General features: G+C 41.1%; 4 protein-coding genes across 4 annotated transcripts; 2 read left to right on the top strand and 2 right to left on the bottom strand.

Moving 5' to 3' along the window:
* The first annotated feature begins 398 nt into the window (after positions 1 to 398).
* On the top strand, positions 399 to 3,900 carry LOC144203627 (tetraspanin-7-like). The gene is made up of 7 exons (XM_077727199.1): positions 399 to 491; positions 1,003 to 1,191; positions 1,622 to 1,696; positions 1,765 to 1,860; positions 2,079 to 2,234; positions 2,353 to 2,436; positions 3,446 to 3,900. The coding sequence occupies exons 1-7, from the start codon at positions 411 to 413 to the stop codon at positions 3,512 to 3,514; spliced, it is 750 nt and encodes a 249-aa protein (XP_077583325.1). The 5' UTR covers positions 399 to 410; the 3' UTR covers positions 3,515 to 3,900.
* Positions 3,901 to 4,273: 373 nt separating this feature from the next.
* LOC144203938 (uncharacterized) lies at positions 4,274 to 6,300 on the bottom strand. Its single transcript, XM_077727594.1, has 4 exons — positions 5,878 to 6,300; positions 5,549 to 5,767; positions 5,071 to 5,169; positions 4,274 to 4,905 (listed from the first exon to the last, which is right to left on the bottom strand). The coding sequence occupies exons 1-4, from the start codon at positions 6,142 to 6,144 to the stop codon at positions 4,795 to 4,797; spliced, it is 696 nt and encodes a 231-aa protein (XP_077583720.1). The 5' UTR covers positions 6,145 to 6,300; the 3' UTR covers positions 4,274 to 4,794.
* Positions 6,301 to 7,256: 956 nt separating this feature from the next.
* Positions 7,257 to 13,043, top strand: LOC144202481 (uncharacterized). The gene is made up of 11 exons (XM_077725336.1): positions 7,257 to 7,450; positions 8,324 to 8,526; positions 8,607 to 8,684; positions 8,835 to 8,927; positions 9,015 to 9,113; positions 9,554 to 9,677; positions 9,762 to 10,035; positions 10,109 to 10,250; positions 10,777 to 11,308; positions 12,035 to 12,490; positions 12,599 to 13,043. Exons 1-11 carry the CDS (start codon positions 7,447 to 7,449, stop codon positions 12,802 to 12,804), a joined length of 2,211 nt encoding a protein of 736 aa, XP_077581462.1. The 5' UTR covers positions 7,257 to 7,446; the 3' UTR covers positions 12,805 to 13,043.
* A 670-nt stretch (positions 13,044 to 13,713) lies between these two features.
* Positions 13,714 to 18,429, bottom strand: f2 (coagulation factor II (thrombin)). The gene is made up of 15 exons (XM_077728224.1): positions 18,272 to 18,429; positions 18,059 to 18,139; positions 17,914 to 17,993; positions 17,803 to 17,827; positions 17,515 to 17,580; positions 17,335 to 17,443; positions 17,121 to 17,257; positions 16,352 to 16,645; positions 16,150 to 16,266; positions 15,948 to 16,074; positions 15,589 to 15,756; positions 15,345 to 15,518; positions 14,670 to 14,848; positions 14,304 to 14,374; positions 13,714 to 14,229 (listed from the first exon to the last, which is right to left on the bottom strand). Exons 1-15 carry the CDS (start codon positions 18,330 to 18,332, stop codon positions 14,080 to 14,082), a joined length of 1,839 nt encoding a protein of 612 aa, XP_077584350.1. The 5' UTR covers positions 18,333 to 18,429; the 3' UTR covers positions 13,714 to 14,079.
* Positions 18,430 to 18,470: the final 41 nt, after the last annotated feature.

Genomic DNA, 18,470 nt, shown 5'->3' with positions numbered 1-18,470 from the left:
GTCAAAATGCTTTGGACATCTCTTGCCATCAATGCCAGTCAGTGAGCTAAATGATTGTTACAATGAAAAAAAAGTCATCATTTGAGCATGAAAGCATTACCTATGAACAACAATCACTCCACCAAACATCAAAATACGAATCCAATTGAATTCCGAGCTTGTAAATGATGTAAAAGATATTGGCAGCCAGAGGACCGAAGATGCTTCACATGACGGTGTTACAGCTTCACTCCCATGTTAATTGTGTGGCAAGAGTGTGAAGTATGAGTTTGTTCTCCATATGAGACCTCACGCGCCGTCGCCGCGCTCAGATGTGAGCATGGCATGCGAGTGCGTGCAAGGCGGGTCCAAGTAGCTGTTTGCATGCAGTTGAAGTCAGACGGCCGGCCAGAGAGAGAGAGAGCGGAGCGATGGCACCGAGGAGGATGGAAACCAAACCACTCATCTTATGCGTGAAGGTCCTGCTACTCTTCTACTCCTTCATCTTCTGGGTAAGACTCCAGCCATCTCAACTAGACTGCAAAGTTTGCCTTCTGTCCTTTATGTTTTTTTCATTTAAAGGATTTCTAGTTATTTTGATCACATTGTGCAATGGCACAGAATGGGTGTTTCGGGTTTGGATGACGTGAGGAGTTATGAGTTATTTCAAATGGTGAGGTCAGAGTTCAGGCATCAGAGGAATGGCGAGTAGCAGGGCGAAACTATCTCACCCACTTGGTAATGAAAAAAGTGTCCTAACAAAGGTGTGTCCAAAGATTGTCTTCCAAAGTAAACATTCACAACAATGGAAGGATGCAATTCCTGCATGGATAGTTTTCAACTTTTGTTACTAGAAATGTATTTTATCCTAAAAAAGATGTTTCTTACACCGAGGCAAATAATTTTCGAGTGTTATAGAATGAGTTAACAGATAAATGTGGAAGATGAGTCCACTTACTTGAAGTAAAAATGACTTATTTGTGTTCTTTATAATCCTTAATATTCATCTAAAACTGTTTCCAGGTGACAGGTGTAATCTTACTCGCGGTGGGCTTGTGGTGGCGGTTCATGCTGAGTCCTTACACACTGTTGATCTCCAGTGCCCCTTCCAACGCCCCTTTCGTCCTCACTGGCACGGGTGTTGCCATTGTGGTTTTTGGACTATTCGGCTGCTTTGCTACATTCAAGGGCCACCCTTGGATGCTCAAATTGGTGAGAACCCCACTATTCTTGGACCCTCAGTGGGCTGTTGTGACCGTGAAAAGCATTGTTTTTATGTAGAGAAAAGCTTGTAATGGTGCAATGAAATATTACAGCAAGTGATTTTAAATTTGGACAACAATACATCCCAAAAAGTGAAAGAAAATGTCTAATAATGAAATCAGATCCTAATCAGTCTTGGTTTTTCTGCTGTAAAATATCCTAATCAGTTTTTAGCTAGACACGATCATTAATCCTGGTTGTGATGTCCAACCCAGAATTGCTTTAAAAAAGTGAGCATTGTTGTTTTGGGTGAAATTCCCGTAAAATGTTGCGTAAACAACAGCCCAATTTGAGTGTGTTTTCCTACGTATACTTTGATTTTTTTTCACCTTAGCACCTTTAAGACTTCCAAAATCTGAAAAAGTTCTGATTTTGACAGTACGCTGTCTTTCTGGGTCTGGTCTTCCTAATGGAGCTCATCGCTGGGATCTCAGGATTCATCTTTCGTCACGAGGTTCAGCCTCCACGATCCAAAGTTTTTGATTGCTTAGTCTTGTTGTAACATTGTATATACTGATCCAGATCAAAGGCACATTCCTCACCACGTACAGCGAGGCTGTCCTGAAATACGACGGAAGGAGCGAACGGAGCGTGTCTGTGGACGACGTCCAACGCAAAGTCAGTCTCTCCGCATCGGGTGACGAAATTCATAATAGTCAGTCAAATGCATTACAGTCATCTATACAGATCTTGTCAACATAGCGACATACTCCCAGGACAAAGTTTTTTTTCTTACTGTATGACCTTTCTAAGCACTATTAGCATAGCGTTGGCGTACTAGTAGAACAAGGCGCCTTCAGTAAGCATGAAAATGATCTTTTCTGCTTTCTCTCCAGTTGCAATGCTGCGGTGTTCATAACTACACCACCTGGTTCGCTAGCGAATATTTCCCAAGCAGTGGAATACCAGTCAGCTGCTGTGCTTCTTTCTCTGACTGCAAAGAAGCAGATTTGAAGAACGCCACTCTGGCTGCTCGCAAAGTCCATAAGCAGGTGGGGGCACAGTTTCACCGTCTTGAACTGAATGAGAGCTCATGGCAATTGAATTAAATTTAATGCTTTTATTGTCATTTTATTGCCAGTATAATGAGTTTTAAATGTATTTGTGCAGGGTTGTTACGAGCTGGTTACATCCTTCATCGAGAGCAACATGGGAATCATCGCCGGGGTGACTTTTGGCATCGCCTTCTCCCAGGTGCTCGTCCTTCTTTAGGATCACTAAAATGCACGTTGAATTTATACTTTGAAAAAAATTCTGATACCTCAGAAATACAGCCTACTTTTTTTAAATCTTTTCTCTTTTCTGACAGTAAAATCCTGATTACATTTTCTAGGCCACACTGACATATTACACAGTGTATGGTATTTTTTTAATTTCGCTTTACAAAACTGGTAAATTGACTCCCTATTTACTATTATTTTGTTTTATTTTTTAAAACTACATTTTGCTGTATTGCAAACATAAACAATAGTGATAGATTTTGTGTGACTAGATTATATTAAGAGCATTTTGGTCCACTTTAGTTTACATGTACACTGTAGGGAAAACAAAATCTTTCAATTTACCTTAAAATATTGCCTACATTATATGGTTTGAAAAAACTACCTTAAAAATAACTATACAATCATACCTCTACTTACGAAATTAATTGGTTCCAGAACTTTTTTTGTAACTTCCAAATTTCGTAAGTAGAGGTGTACTTTATATGCAAAACCCTTTAAAATGGTCAAAGTGTCCCAATTTTGTATGTTTCTTAACTTGGATCTTTTTCTTATCTCGAGCCACTCATTCGCATATATAAAAAATTGTAACCTAATACATCTGTGCCTCGAGACATTCTTAAGTAGAGGTATGACTGTAGTTAAATAACTGTTGTTTTACATCACATTCTTCGATTATGTACATATCTGTAACCAATCTGATGATGGTTACAGTGCTTCCTTTCTTATTCCGCCACTGGTAGACAGTCTAGCATCAGCTGCTAACACACTCGTTTGAGAAATCTGTGAGTCATATTTCCCGAACCTTCTACAGGCACACAACACACCCTTCAAATATTCTCCATTAGTTCAATAGTTCGCACCTTTGCCTGTCAATATTTTAGTGTGGGTTTCAAATGTCCCCAGTGTTAAAAATGTGGGACATAGAGGAAGTCAAAAAAGTTTTTAAAATGATTTCAAAATCATTTTTTTCTCCACCCCAGCTCATCGGCATGTCTTTGGCCTGCTGTCTGTCTCACTTCATCAACACTAACACGTACGAGATGGTCTGAAGACCTCAGATTGTTTCATCCCCGGAAACCTGTGGAATCGCATGCAGTGTTGTTGTGTAAAACACAACACAGATGAGGTCACTCTTTCATTGTTCCTTTTTTCACTTAATAAGGTAATAATAACTCTATGAAGGCCAGCGTGTTGAGTGCTAATCTGAAGGCCCATCATGTATGTTATTGTAATATAAAATGTGCTATTACACAATACAATTATATCAATGTTTACTGTTTGTGCAGCAAAAAAACAAGTCTTAAACATTAAATCAATTAATTGTGGGTTAATGCAGTCCATTAAGTCCATTCATTGTTTGTTTGTTTGTTTTTAAACTGAATTATGCCCACGATCCTATTGGTCTGAAACATGATTTTGGGACTATAGTGACAGTTTAGTAATCTGTACATACAGTTTAAATCAGGGGTGTTCAGACTTTTTTTTTGTTTTGTTTGAGGGCCGCTTTCAGAAAAGTCAAAGGATTCAAAGGCCAATAGTAAATCCTTCTTAAAGTTGCTCATATTAAAAATCAAATAATGGCCTTTCGTTGTTCTTCCGTTTATTTTCTTTAAAACGAGTTGCCCTCTTTGTCATCCCTATCCTCTCTAGCTGCTTGTTGTAAGGCACTCATCCTCTAAATAGCATTAGTGGGCTAACTTTAACCCACCATCAAATGCCCATGTGACTCCATTGCTTATCAATGGCAGTGTGTTGAGTAGCCTAAGGAGAAAGAATAGTGAAATATATTAGCAGTTAAAAGATTTGTCAGCTCGGCTTCTTTATTTAAAAAATGTACAAATAGTATTTTACAAATTGACCAACAAAGCAAGAAAAAATGAAATGGCAACACATTTGTAATACAAGCAATCACTATTAATATTATATTATTTTTCCTCTACTGTTTATTCTAACATCACCCCTATTTTTTTTAAAAAAAAGTGGCTTCCGCTTGCGAATTTAATTGTGGATTATCACACTTTAATGAACTTACAAAAAAAATTTAATAAAAAAAAATTCCACCATAAAAAAAATCTGCCATGTAGCAAAGCCACAAAAGTTGAAGCCGTGATATGCGAGGAATTACTGTATTTACACTACGGAGTTGCATAAATACAAATATAAGAACAGTAACCATTTGTCCAAGCTGCCAAGGTCTAAAATAGTCGTGATTCTGATTCTATAGTATTATTTTTTTATCAAGTCTTTCCCTAATCATGATGAAAGTTGAGAAAGTTGCTGCGTCCTTGACCAGCTCCTGGTGGAATTCCCTTGGGTGTGGATTCATGCCTCAAGGTACTATTACTCTGGTGGAGCTCCAATAAGCAGCCTGTTGTGGCGTGAGCACTTGGACGTGACATGTAGGACACGACTGCTTCCTCCATAACCATTCCTCGATACACTATAAATAACATCGTTGCACGTTTAACCTCGCAATATCCAAAAAAAACATGTATGATGTCAAGCAAGCAACAAGTGGGAAAATTACATTCATCTTTTTGCTTGATAGTAGCTTTTGTTAACTTTCAGAAGTGCAATTTTAGTAATCATTTCATCTGATTTTTACCTCTCGGTGGAAGGTGTGCATACACTGCAGCTCTCGGATTCCACCCAATCCTTGTTTTAGGTCGTTGTGGCAAATTAGACACATGCTGTCTGCATCACTCTACACACAAATGGAATTTTTAGTCATGTAAACTTTTTTAAACATGCATAATTGAAAATTAAAGGCAAAGTCTAAAATTTACTAATAAGTCACCTCTTCTGCCAGAGATTGCCATTTCACAACATGAACCACATCAGCACTATAATAAACAGTTTTTTAACATTAAGCATGAAAAAACCTTGGCATACTCTCAAATTAAGACAAAAAGTCAACATTATCCTTACTATTATAACTGCTTTAATGTTATTCTAAAATAACATTACTGCCTTCCATTAAATTCAAAGCAGAAGGATGATGATGACGGGATGAGTTACTACTGATATTCATGATGGTATTTTTTTCAAATAACCTAAATAATCAATCATAAAAAGTCACTCACCAGAGACATAACATTGCGCCTCCTAAACTGACCCTTTTTCTCAGGCGTAACGGCCTCGGGGATGGGGGGAATGAGAGAGGTTCGACGCTCGGTGGCGTTGCCCTCCTGCTGCGAAGGTAGCAGGCGGCGAGAAGAGGAACGCCGCAGTAGAGTCTTGGCGGTCACCGGAGCTCGGGTGGACGAGTGGAGACGAGCCAGCTGCACGTTTGATGGAGTCGACTGCACACACCGATAAGTTTCACGTCAACTCGTTGGTTACCATTGAAATGCTATTTATTTTAACACCTTTCAAACGGATCGGACAATTGCGTAAAAGTACAATTTGTTACCAGACACGGCAACGACGATCTGCGCTTTGTTTGAAGCCGCCCTGCCGACTCTAGGTTGGTTCCGCTCTGTGTTTCTCCTTCTTCTCCTTCCTCATCTTGCTCCTCATCTTTTGTTTTCTGATGCTCGCCACCTCTGTACCGCTGCATCCAGGCATTGAAAATCTTGGCATCCTCCTCTTCGTCCTCCTCTTCCTCCTCTTCTTCTCCCTCTGCAATCACAGGGTTCTGCTTTTCGGAAAAGACATCGCCTTCTTCTTCGGAATCCATCAGGTCAGTTCGCTTCTTGATCCCGCCAATAAAGCAGTACTTATGTACAAAACGACATGTTTTAATTGGTCACGTTAGCTACAACTTTGTTCTATGAAAGTAAAGCAATGGCGGTCAGTGCTACAAAGCTGCTACCGCTTCAAACTCTTTTGCTTGTGTTGCTCGTGCCAAAAGCCTGATAATCCGTTTAGCCAAAGATGGATCAAGCTGGTTTAGAGTATCTGTGTCAAAGTAGCCCAAAGGTGAGTAAGAGGAGCAGAACAAGAACGTTTAGCTTACTAATTGTACTTTATGGGGTCTGATTTTGGGGAAAACCCTGACACTTGAATTCACAAAACTGTTCTATGTCGACATGCTCTTGGTCCCATTTCCATAACACCAAAAAGAAAAGACATTTTGGCATGTGGTGAGGGAAAAAAATAGTAAAAACAAGCATAATTCCACAATGTTTTTTTTTTTTACATATCAATTATGGTTGCACGTTCTCCCCAGGCCTGCGTGGGTTTTCTCCGGGTACTCCGATTTCCTCCCACATTCCAAAGACATGGATGGTAGGTTGATTGGAAACTCTAAATTGGCCCTAGCTATGAGCGATTGGTTGTTTGTCTTTTTGTGCCCTCGCCTTTGGTTCGAAGTCAGCTGGGATAGGCGCCAGCACCCCCAGTGAGCCTAGTGAGGACAAAGAAAATGAATGAATGAATGAATTTATTAATATTAATATTAATAATGCTGTCTTAACATAGTCATTTTAAGATACATTGTGCATTACAAGACAATTTATTTACGTATATAGGGTAACATGATACTATGTATCCTATATAACTTGTATAACAGAATTTGACTTTTTGGTGAATGAGGTCAAATATTTTTCGTTCACTTTTTTAATTCTGTGATATCTTAAAAAACATGAGTTTAAATTTACATATTAAATTTGGGTGAAAAGGAAAAGCGGCTCAGAAAAATGAATGAATACGTACATTAAAAAATATATACAGTAGTTTTTTTTCTGGGGGAAAATATTTTATGGCAGTTATATATATTTTTTCTATACAGAATCCCTCACCAACTACGAGCATAAAAACCAACACCACATTGTGTTAAGAATAAAAAATTAGATAGAATAGATAGAAATTTAAAGGGAAAAAACATGAATATAACCTATTAACCCGGTAGTGTCGTCTAACCAGACAGTCAACTTCCGCTAGAATGGCGGTGAAATTCGACGTTGGGTTTTAAAAACAGCCACCTTACGTTTCTTCATTAATTTTCACTCGGAATTCCAGTCTGTGATTTTAAGGCAAAATGGGTTCGTGTCTTTGCACTATGTTTGTTTGTTGATTAATCGGAAATGTGTCATTTCTCAGACTATGCAGCCGGCCAACTAGCTAGCATTATGTGGCTGCTTGCGAGTGATTCAATTCTACAAACAAAACATAATAAACCACGTTTGATGATTCTTACGATCCCATAAGCTTTTGTGCGTACTAAAGATATAATGCATAAACTGCATATACGATAAACAAGATTTGTGGAATAGTCTCTTTTTGTTTGTACTTGATCTCATCCATTGTTGGTTGGAAGTAGTCGTTAATTTCAGTGCTAATGAGTCGCCGCATTTGATTTGCAATATCTAAGAATAAAAAAATATATAATGAAGAATAAAATAGTTGCAACAATGAAATAACCCATGAGTCCGGTGGACTCGATTAAACCATACTGGTTATAGTAGGTATGTGTTTATAACATTCACATGGCTAATTAATGAGACCCGCGTTTATCATGCTTTGTATCAATAAACTGTAATAACAGGAACGTTTTAACGTACAAACATTTTCTGACCCTTCTATAATACATTTTCAAGCATATATTACTGTCCTAAAACCTCCCTCAAATGTAGACATCTTTTATAAAGCTTAATAAACACAAACTGACTACATGAACAAGTTAATTATTTTACACAGTATCAGTATTCTAAGTATTGATACTTCATTCCATTTTTAAGTTTAGGGTAACGGAAATAACATACAGCACATAAAAAAAACAGTTCTATTGCCACTTATTTTGGGACCATTTTCCCCTCATTGGCAGATTATTTTATTTGTCATAAAGAAATTTAAAAGTTTTTTTAAGTGGATTTTTCCCCCCAGTGTAATTATTAATTGTGCTGGTTCTCCCACAGTTTCCCCACAAGCCTTGTCCTCGTTGCGTCTGCTCGTGCCCCCTCTTCGTCTACTGACAGCAGCCATGTGGGAAGTAGTACGGCAGCAGAATGTCAAGCATTATGGGATTCTGGAAGATTTTGTATCTCTGATCACTGAAGCAGTTCCCCAGTTGCTGACAGATAAGCAGAGAAGCCTACTACTGCTTGCATTGCGAGTCAAAGTATGTCTTATGTCTTATATTATTACCGTTTTGTTAACTGGATTCATAAATAACATTGAATTCCCTTTTTTTTCAAACAGGTAGGCCTTTACGATTCTGAGCCACAGACTGACCAGAAGCTCCACCAGGAAAATAATCATGCCAACTCGACAACGTCGGTGAGATTTGTATTTAATCATTCAGCTTCATTTTGTGCAGTTTTATTCATCATTTGCACTAAGCACCCTATTAAAACCATACAGAACAATACCTTTAAAAAAAAACTGTAAAAAAAGTCAAATTTGTCTGGTTATTTTTCAATTTTGCAGCTGAAAACCAGATCACACATTGGGGACTGTGATTCCATTCTTTCTACTCTCACTGACAAAGCCAGTGCGGTGGATAAACAAAGCCTTCTGCAGGTTAGAATGGCATCAACAAGAAAATGCCATAAGCAACAATGAGATCTGTTCTAATCATGGTTTTTCCTCCTTGCTGTGTTATTTAAGAATGTGTTCAACCAGACGTTTGACCAGGCTTTCCAAAGTCTCCTTTCTGACTTCCTAGCCAGGCTAGAACAGCTTTTTCCTGTCCCCGACTTCAAACAGGTATTAATTTCATTTCTGGGATGGACAAGAAATGTCTCCTTGAAGCGGGAACATCAATGCAGAGGCATGGGGCAACATTGTTAGAAAATGAATGCAATTATTTATTTATTTGGGGAATATGAACAATAATTCCAAATGTGGTCTAATTTAGCTGAATAGTTTGAAATTAACATTTGTGATGTTTGGATTGGTCAGAAATTGTCGACAAATGTCCAATTTTACTATTAAAAACATCTAATTGAAAACGGACCCTTTGTGAATATGGAATGTGGTAAAAAAACATAAATTTTGGATTTTTTTTATTAATGCAGAAAATACAGTGTCGTTTTTATACTTCTAAAGTTTTGATTCAGTGGAGAAATGTGAAAGAAGCAGTGTGTTAAATACTAGAGTGGGTAGATATGCCATCACAAACAAAACACTTGTTCTTTGATTTTCAGTCTGCGTCTTGGCTCAGCGGTGCCCCTGCTGGTCTAGTTGATTGTCTCAGTCTGACTGACAAAGAGGACTTAAAAATGCTCTTGACCAATTCGAGTTTTCGGCTGGGTCAAGTTACTTCTACAGGTAGAGAATAATCTTTCTCTTGTTTGTGTGAACCCAAACTTGGGAAAAAACATTCATATTTCTTTTATTTTTATTTTTTTACAGTTGATTGTGACACAGAAAATATCCTCCACGCTGCCTGGTCCCACCCCCTTATTAAAAAACTGACCAAGCCAGAGCCTACTCACCTCAGTGCTCAAGTCCAATCAGATTCCTACACGGACATGGGGAATCCCGCCTTGCACGTAGATGTGGAGGTAACTGTGACGACAGAATGCGAAGAAGAAGAAGAAATGGGGGCAGATCAGGTGGCTGAAGCGGACTCCGACATTGGCACCCCTGCTGAATCCTTCACGGACCCCAACCTGGAGGCAGACAGGTGATGCAGTATTTTCTTTCCCGGCGTCACATGCATGTCACACTTAACCTTTTTTTGTGGCTGTCTCATTCAGAGTGACGGACTCGGTCGAAATTCAATCAGCACCCGTGTCAGATCAACTGACTTCTGACAACATAAAAAGTATTTCTCAAATACCTCAGCGCCTGGCTCACAAATGTCCTCAGTGTGGGAAGTATTTCATCTACCGCTCTCAGGTGAGTGCCATGAATAAAACTGGATTAGGGAATACGAATGGCAACCTCAGGTGCTTAAAAATACTTCAAAAGCAATAAGTTAAAATCAGTGTCATTAATGTCTTGAATTAACTGTGATGTTTTCAGGCCTAAAATGACCCAAACAGTACATTTAATGCTTTATTGGATGTCTTTCATTTGGTTCCAACACAGATCAGAATAGCCGAGTGAAACAATCAAAAGCAAATATCCTGATATTATCACTACATTGTACATATTTTCAACAAAACAATTGGGTATGCCCCCCAAACACAGGCTAAAGTAGATTTAAAAAAAAAAAAAATCTTTGGTTTTTTTTGTGCCAACGCTGGACATCTAGTTCATTTAAATTGGAAGGACTGGCTGGGAATGCTCATGTTTCACTTTGTTAATGGCAGGCAATGAGTTAAATAAGTGCCTTATGTGCTTGCTTGAAGTCTGTCACTCCTGTACGTATTGATGGAAGGGACAAAAAGACACGACGATGAACTAATTGTTATGTCGACAGGTAATTCGGCACCTGCGCACAGCCAAGTCCTGCCGTTCCACTTTAGCCACGACTATAAGAGCTCGGCAGGCTGAAGCACACGGCAGCGATGAGGAGGAAAAGGAGGAGGTGCCCTCTCCGGAAGCCCCAAACAAATCACGGCACTCCAGCAGAAGCCACCTGTGTTTCCAGTGCGACGGCATCTTCGCCACCAAAACCGAGCTGATCACGCACCAGCGCAGCCACCGAACCCACCCGCTCTTTCGATGCGGTCAGTGCGACAAGGAGTTCCGCCACCTGTCCACTTTGACCAATCACAAGCAGACGCACTGCAATAGCAGCGGCTTCGTCTGCGGCCATTGCGGCAAAGAGTTTGCCTCGGCCAAGGAGCGAGATTCCCATCGCCTGCGCCACCGGCCGCTCGACCTGACCTGCGCCGTGTGCTCGCAGACGTTCAGCTCGCAGTCGCAGCTGCTACGCCATCAGCAGACGCATTTGGCCGAGGGTGCCGAGCAGAGCTATCGGTGCCGTTTCTGTGAACAGACCTTCTCAGGTAACCTGGGTACAATTGAAATGCACTCATTTGAAATGCTTGCTGCCATCCCTCGATGACCATTCACGTGCCAGTCTTTGCATTCTAAATGAATGGGATACGTATGGGGACGATTGGACACTCTAAATTGCCCCTAGGTATGACTGTAAAGGTGAATGGTTGTTTGTCTCCTAGTGCCCTGCCATTGGCTGGCCACCATTTCAGGGCGTCCCCCGCCTCTGGCATGAAGTCACATGGAATAGGCTCCAGCACCCCCTGCAAACACTGAGGGGAAAAAGTGAAATTGAAAAGAAACAAAAAAAGTTGAATTTAAAGTTTAATTGCACGCTCTTAACCTCAGCTACCAAAAAGTCCTATACATATTTTTTTCCCAGCTTGATTGTATTAATTTTGGTTTTATTGATGTTTTATTATTCGTTAAAAATGTTATATTTGAGACTTGGTATCCACTGATGAATGGTAAAATTATGGCCCAAATTGAGATGCTGATGTTTTATGTAGATTCATGGGGTTACATATAGTTACTTGGGATTTGGACAATTTTCAGGTCTGCCCTTTCTCTAAATGATTAGTCCACTATAAAATGAGCAGTTTATTGATTTGCTAATATCTTAATTCCCTAGTTGGCAGACATAACAGCCCTTCCAATTGAACCAGAATTACACGACATATCCACGACAACAGTCATTTCTACAAATCTCCATCTTTCCCGTTAATTGTCTGCAGGTGTGACTCTCCTCCGTATCCACCAGCGCTCCCACACGGCGCGCTCGCACCAATGCGACAAGTGCGACAAAACATACGCCTCGCTCACCGGCCTCCAGTCCCACCGAGCCAGTCACGAAGCCGACAGTCGCTTCCTCTGCCCCCAGTGCGGCAAATGCTTCAAGACACGGGATGGACTGGAGGGCCACCTGAGGACACACAGCGGCGAGCGGCCATACCGCTGCCTTTACTGTCCCAAAGCTTTCACCGCTCTCGCCGGCCTCAACGTGCACGTTCGGCAACACACGGGGGAGCGGCCGTACGTGTGCGCCGTTTGCGGCAAGGGTTGGCCGTCCGGAGGCGACCTGCAGAAACACATGCGGGTTCACACGGGCGAGCGTCCCTACACTTGCGAAGAGTGCGGGAAGTCCTTTGCCATCTCCTGCCACCTCAACGAGCATCGTCGCATCCATACCGGTACGTGTCGCTCCTGAATCGAAGCCTCTTTGTAAATCACTCTCTCGATTCAATTTGTCCTAGATATGAGCCTGGCGGATTGTTTTTTTTTTTTTTATTGACATCTAGGCGAGAAGCCCTTTCCCTGTCCCGAATGTGGAAAATGCCTACGAAGGAAGTTCGACCTGAAGAAGCACTTGTTGTCTCACAGCAATAATCGTCCTTATCCCTGCTCTTCCTGTCCCAAGAGCTACACTCGCAGGACGCACCTCGCCAGACACCTGCTGACACACGGGGCAAAAGACGGCGAAACAAAGGTAGCTGATCAAGTTTGACAATCCCCGTTCTTGATTTAAAACAGTGGCCTCCAAACTATGTTACAAAGGGTGCGAGGTTTCATTCTGACACAACAGGATGACACATTTTTTTCACCCAGTTGGTGTCTTAAAAGTGCATTCAGTTGATTGTAGTCTGGTGTGGCTTGTTTTAGCTGAAACCTCATTGGTTAGAATATTTGTGCTGGATCGGTTGGAACAAAAAGCAGGACACTGTGGCCCTTAAAGACACGTTTAGAGCCCCTCAATTTTTTTAAGGAATTGGAATCTTCTTTCTTAAAAGAATTTTAGAAAAAGGAAAAAAATGAACTAAGGAACTTTATTCACCATTTTAATTTACCTCACAGGCCCAAATGTATAAGCCTGCCACCTTCATGGTCTTTGTACAAGCTAGCTGACAGTCACAAAACAACTTGACTTGACATTTGCTCCAAAATATCGGCAGATTGTTGTGCTCTGTATTTAAACATTATTTTCACCATTAGCATAGTTCAAAGAAAATTGTGACTTACATACTGTTTTTGTTCACTGCTGTGTACTCTGAATATGAATGTATTAATTCCTATGAAACTGCAGTGATATTCTTTATGTATATCCAAAGCACTGGCAAAACAATTAAAAATTAATGATGTTTTTTTTTTATTGAAATCTTTATAAGTCTACCTCTTTGCTTGTATCTCACTTGAGGATGCAAAATATTGACATGCTGAGTTTTTTTTTAATCTATTCAATTTGCATTGCTTTTTCTCTCCTATTTTGAGCATGTGCTTGAACACGTTTTCCAAATTCACTATTTAAATTTTTCAAAATATTCAGATCGGTCGGAACAAAATCACATACATTTACAAGCATTTCAAAAATCTTTCACCTTGACGTTGAGGAATAAAGACAAGATTAGAAAACTAACACTTTGCCCTCACTTGGCTGAAAGAAACAGCATCACTTTATTCCATTGTAAGCTGTGACTTTTAATAACAGTATAACTTTCGGAAACACAAAATGTGAAAACTTTTGTGGAAAAAGAAAATGTGGTTTCTCACAAATCAATCTGGTTTACGCTTAGCCTAGAGCTCAATAAGCACTGTGATAGTTAGTGGTTGGTTGATTTGTTTTTATACATTATGATTGATACTCAATTTAAATTGAAATATTAATTTACTTGTAAATGTGGTTGTTGTTTTTTTTTCTCCAGAGTTTTGTCTTTCTTTGTTGCAAATTGTTCATCAGCATAATTTGTGAAGTGGACAAAGCATCCATTTGCTTTACATCATCCATTTATTCATCACCCTCAGAATTTTCAATAACTTTCCTCATCCACCTGCTCATCCTGAAAACATGCGTGAAGAAGCCATACTTTCCATCACGGTCACAGCCTTCACCCCAAGATACAATGCCAATCTGGTACCAGCGTTTCTCTGTCGGATGCTGTAACAAGATGGAGACTGCTTATTGTATGATGAATCAATGGGCTTTGCAATTGACCATGGTATTCTGTTCACCTTCATCACAAAAGGTCCACCGCTGTCTCCCTCGCAGGCATCACCTCGCTCTGTGTCTTCAGGACTATACCCTAAAGATAGGTCAGGCAAGGCAATCTTATTCATTTAGCACGATTCAACATGAATTGATGAATACATTTATCCTCTGTGAGATAATCCGAACTAAACCCATGTGTATTTAAGATGCTTTGGGGCAGATTGACAGAAGCGAGGCAGCCAATTTGTACCATTGGCCCCTCTGACCCTCACCACCACTTATCCTTGTATTAATGTCACACGGACAAGTTAGAAGAAATGTCTTCCCCTAGGCCTAGGACGTAATGTCCAAAACAAAAGCAAACTGAAGTGACACGATAAGATTCATACCTGCACAGAACATGTTGTCAGTGATCCTGATGGTGGTGGAGCTTCTGCAGGTACTCTGATCTGCGATGGGCAGATGAATTTGCTGAAGAACTACAGGTAAAGCTCTCCCTGATGGGGCCCAGGATTCCTTCAGGTTTCCCCAGCCAGTCACTCGACCTTTGTATCCTGCAGTCATCAGCCTGCCAACAATCGATTAACGAGCCATTAGCCACAGTATTTCGATGCTCGGACGTTTGGTGACCAGTCTTTTGGTCGCTGGTCAAATGGTGACAGAATTAACTGTTGAAACCAGCTCTCCAAATTATATTCATGAGAGAGAGTTTAAGATCTAAGAGATAGCTTTTAATATCTAAGTACTGTTTAATATCTAATTACTGTTTAATATCTAAGTACTGTTTAATATCTAAGTACTGTTTAATATCTAAGTACTGTTGAAAACATTAAAAATTTAGATATTAAACTCTCATGAATATAATTTTGTGAACTGGTTTCAACAGTATTTAGATATTAAACAATACTAAGATATTAAACTCTCTTAGATATTAAACAGTACTTTGACCGGTGACCAAACGTCCGGTCACGCAGTATTTCCTCTGGACTACCACCACCAGTCCAAGGGGGAGGGGCTGCTTCAGTCCCATTCAGTATTCGAGTTGATTTAGTGTGCATTCTCACATTTTGGCCACCTTTTTGCTGGGGAGGCAGACCGGGTGGATCTCGTTGGTGAAGTTGATTGGTCGCCTCATATGCAGGAGTGCAATGTCTCGGTTCAGATTCACCTTCCAGTCATACTTTGGGTGGACGATGATTTTATCAATGGCTACGATCCTTTCAACGTTACGTTCAAACCTGGAAAAGAAGTATTCCGTATAGTTACAAACACTTCTACCATGTAGCGTGTTCTTTCTGCCTTGCGTACTTTGCTCTGTTGTGCTTGCCAAGGCGCACCAAGATGTCATTGGTGGTGAAGTGTTTGTTCCAGGGTGGGTATAGGATGCAATGAGCTGCGGTGAGGATCCATTGGTCGCTGATGAGGCTGGCACCACACAGGAGCTCCTGAGGGCTTCGTTTGTATAACATCACCTGCCTAAAGGATGTGATTATATTTTAACTTTACAGGATCAGCTACAATGGCGCCCAAAACACACCAAGTCATGGGATCTTCTCCTATGCGGTATGCAACTAGCAACCTAACACAGTATTGGTACTTTTCTTACGTCCCACCACTAACAAGATGGGTGAATTAGTAATGAACTAAGGCAGTTGAATTGTGGTTACCATGGAGCAGAGGCTACTTCGGCATCAATGCCCCCAACTATACGTTGTTGTCGATATGACTCTTCTAACTCATTTTCCCTGCCATCTTTCTTGTCCTTCTTCTCAAACATGGGCCGCTCACCACACACTGCAACGCAGCAAACTCAGAACTCGGACAATTCATCTTCTTTAGCTTTGAATGCTAACCAGTCATACGTCTTACCCGTCTCTCCTTGTCCAAAAGAGCGAGGATTAAAAAACGTCTTCTTGGCGGGTCCATAGACGGAGCGTTCGCGGCCACCAGACTCAACGGCCAAGTCCAGTTCACGCAGTTCTTCCGCTGCATGTAAAAATGCATGGAAATGAAACTCCTCATTTCCACGCAGTCCACCCGTTAAAGATGGGCTTCTGACGTCCATATTTACCACATAGATCGAGTTTGCAGTAATCCACAGTGATATTCTCGGACACCCGCACATAGCACCATGGGCCCTCTGGGTCGTTGTCAGGGTTACGACACTTGTTACCATCGAGACGGACTTCTGGTAGAAAATCCTTGTTCTGACTAAGCTTGTGAACCTCTGGAAGGGACCAGGCCAGGCAGGTGTGGCCCCCCAGGGTCACGGACAGGTCGCCAGCGTAGTCAATGCCATTTTCCCTTAAGCAATCAGTCGGCTGTTTTAGTTCAGGTGCCTCAGTAGTCGGAACAAAGGATTTCCCTTGAAGGAAAAATACAAAGCAAGATACTCAAATCCATGTTTTTTGTTCACAAAACTACACAGTAAAACTGAATATGCTAAGGCCTCTGTATATTCGCTAAAAGTCAGTTTTACGCCAAAATCTCATCTGATTTTCTGAACCGCTTTATCCTCACTAGGGTTGTCGGGGGTGCTGGAGTCTATCCCAGCTGACTTGGGGGGAAAACACCCTGAATCGGTGGCCAGCCAATCGCAGTGCACAAGGATATACCACACAACCAATCATGCTCACACTCATACTTAGGGACAATTTAGAGTGTCCAATCAGCCGAGCATGCATGTCTTTGGAATGTGGGAGGAAATTGGAGTACCCAGAGAAAACCCACACCGGCCCGGGGAGAACATACAAACTCCACACAGGTGGATCGACCTGGATTTGAAGCACTAACCACTAACCTCCGCTAAGGTCATCTGAAATAAATGTAATGAAACTTGCCACATATGGGGACATTGCAGGTCTCTTTGGGGACCGTGGGATCCTGAGTGAAGCACCAAGGTCCTCCTTCTCGGCCGTCCGGGTTCCGACAGTAATTCTCCTTTAGGATGCTGTCTGGTTCTGAAGCGTTGAATTCCCTGGATAAGGTGATAAAACATATCACCGATCACATTGAGCTCGTCCATGCGAGGCCTCGTCTCCATGCCGCTGATACCTGATTATGGGATGCGGGAAGCCGGCACTCCATCGTTGACAACGTTTACCAGATTTTGTGATGAAGACGTCTCCTTCGTATTTTACTCCTTTGCCGGAAATGCACCGACCTGATTGCGTATGGACACTTGCATTGAAGTAACGGCGTTCTCATCAAGCATTCCACTCGCTCTGCTTTTACCGTTTATACAATCCCGCACGATGTCGACATTGGGAAGAGTTCGTTCCAGCGTTGTTCCTTTGCAGTCTGCAAAGAGGCGCATTTACACAGTTTGTGTACTTGTGTACTTGTACAGCCGCCGTGGACTTTGTCCGTATTTGATTAAACTTCCGAACAAGTCATAGAACTTGAATTGAACATAACCATTAAACTGGTTTCTTTGGTGCAGCCGCCTGAGCTTTTTTCTCCTTGTACTTTTCGTAAAAAAATACGAAAACAAAGACCAATAGGCCATAATGTAGTACTTACCTATATATTTTCCCCAGAAGTCCCTCTGAAAAAGAAATCGGAATACAATGATGAGGGTTTTTTTTTCATATATATTTTTTTAAAGAAGGAAAACAACAACAGTGCTCCTACTGTTTTGTCTGGCTGTTCGAACACCTCTCGGGCCTCTTCGTGGTCACAAATTTCCTCCACACACTCCCTCTCCAGGTTACCTTTGTACAATAGACAAACTCTTGATTGGTTTTGGTTCTTTCATCCTGTGGAGTCGTTGGTTTACCTGGTTTCACCTCCTCAAACAGCTGATTGGCTCGTCGCGTTCGGATAAGCACTTCGGAAGCGTGCTGGCCGTCGAGAAAAACTGAACAAATATATTGTCAATACTCGTAAATTAACCGAGACAACACACATTTCAATGGGAGCTGGTGTTTTTGAAGAAAAAATACATTTTTGCTTGGTGCCTCGAATCAAAACCAATCAAAGAATCACATACCATGTTCTGTCAGACAGTTGTGCAGCAGGGACAGAAGTAAAAGAGCTAGCGGTCCCACCATGATCTAGATAGACCTCCACGGAGAATCTTTTCACCAAATCCAGGACATTGCAACTAATCCCTTTTTAGACCCTCTGCGTCATCTGGTGGGCTGGAATATTGATTGAAGGGTCAAAGTATGATTCAGGCTGATGAGCAA

Source organism: Stigmatopora nigra, chromosome 1, assembly GCF_051989575.1.
Source record: "Stigmatopora nigra isolate UIUO_SnigA chromosome 1, RoL_Snig_1.1, whole genome shotgun sequence".
Classification (NCBI taxonomy): Eukaryota; Metazoa; Chordata; class Actinopteri; order Syngnathiformes; family Syngnathidae; genus Stigmatopora; species Stigmatopora nigra.
Note: the sequence above shows the minus strand (reverse complement) of the source record. Positions and strands in the feature narration are given on the sequence as shown.

Coding starts and splice junctions, on each gene's coding strand:
- LOC144203627 (XM_077727199.1), top strand. CDS start 411: ATGGCACCGAGGAGGATGGAAACCAAACCACTCATCTTATGCGTGAAG. Junction 1,697..1,764: donor GATTCATCTTTCGTCACGAG/GTTCAGCCTCCA, acceptor ATACTGATCCAG/ATCAAAGGCACATTCCTCAC. Junction 2,437..3,445: donor TTGGCATCGCCTTCTCCCAG/GTGCTCGTCCTT, acceptor TCTCCACCCCAG/CTCATCGGCATGTCTTTGGC.
- LOC144203938 (XM_077727594.1), bottom strand. CDS start 6,144: ATGGATTCCGAAGAAGAAGGCGATGTCTTTTCCGAAAAGCAGAACCCT. Junction 5,768..5,877: donor GATCGTCGTTGCCGTGTCTG/GTAACAAATTGT, acceptor CGGTGTGTGCAG/TCGACTCCATCAAACGTGCA. Junction 5,170..5,548: donor GGCGCAATGTTATGTCTCTG/GTGAGTGACTTT, acceptor ATTTGTGTGTAG/AGTGATGCAGACAGCATGTG.
- LOC144202481 (XM_077725336.1), top strand. Junction 8,527..8,606: donor TGCTTGCATTGCGAGTCAAA/GTATGTCTTATG, acceptor TTTTTCAAACAG/GTAGGCCTTTACGATTCTGA. Junction 11,309..12,034: donor CTGTGAACAGACCTTCTCAG/GTAACCTGGGTA, acceptor AATTGTCTGCAG/GTGTGACTCTCCTCCGTATC.
- f2 (XM_077728224.1), bottom strand. CDS start 18,332: ATGGTGGGACCGCTAGCTCTTTTACTTCTGTCCCTGCTGCACAACTGT. Junction 18,140..18,271: donor CAACTGTCTGACAGAACATG/GTATGTGATTCT, acceptor ATATTTGTTCAG/TTTTTCTCGACGGCCAGCAC. Junction 17,444..17,514: donor CGTGCGGGATTGTATAAACG/GTAAAAGCAGAG, acceptor ATACGCAATCAG/GTCGGTGCATTTCCGGCAAA.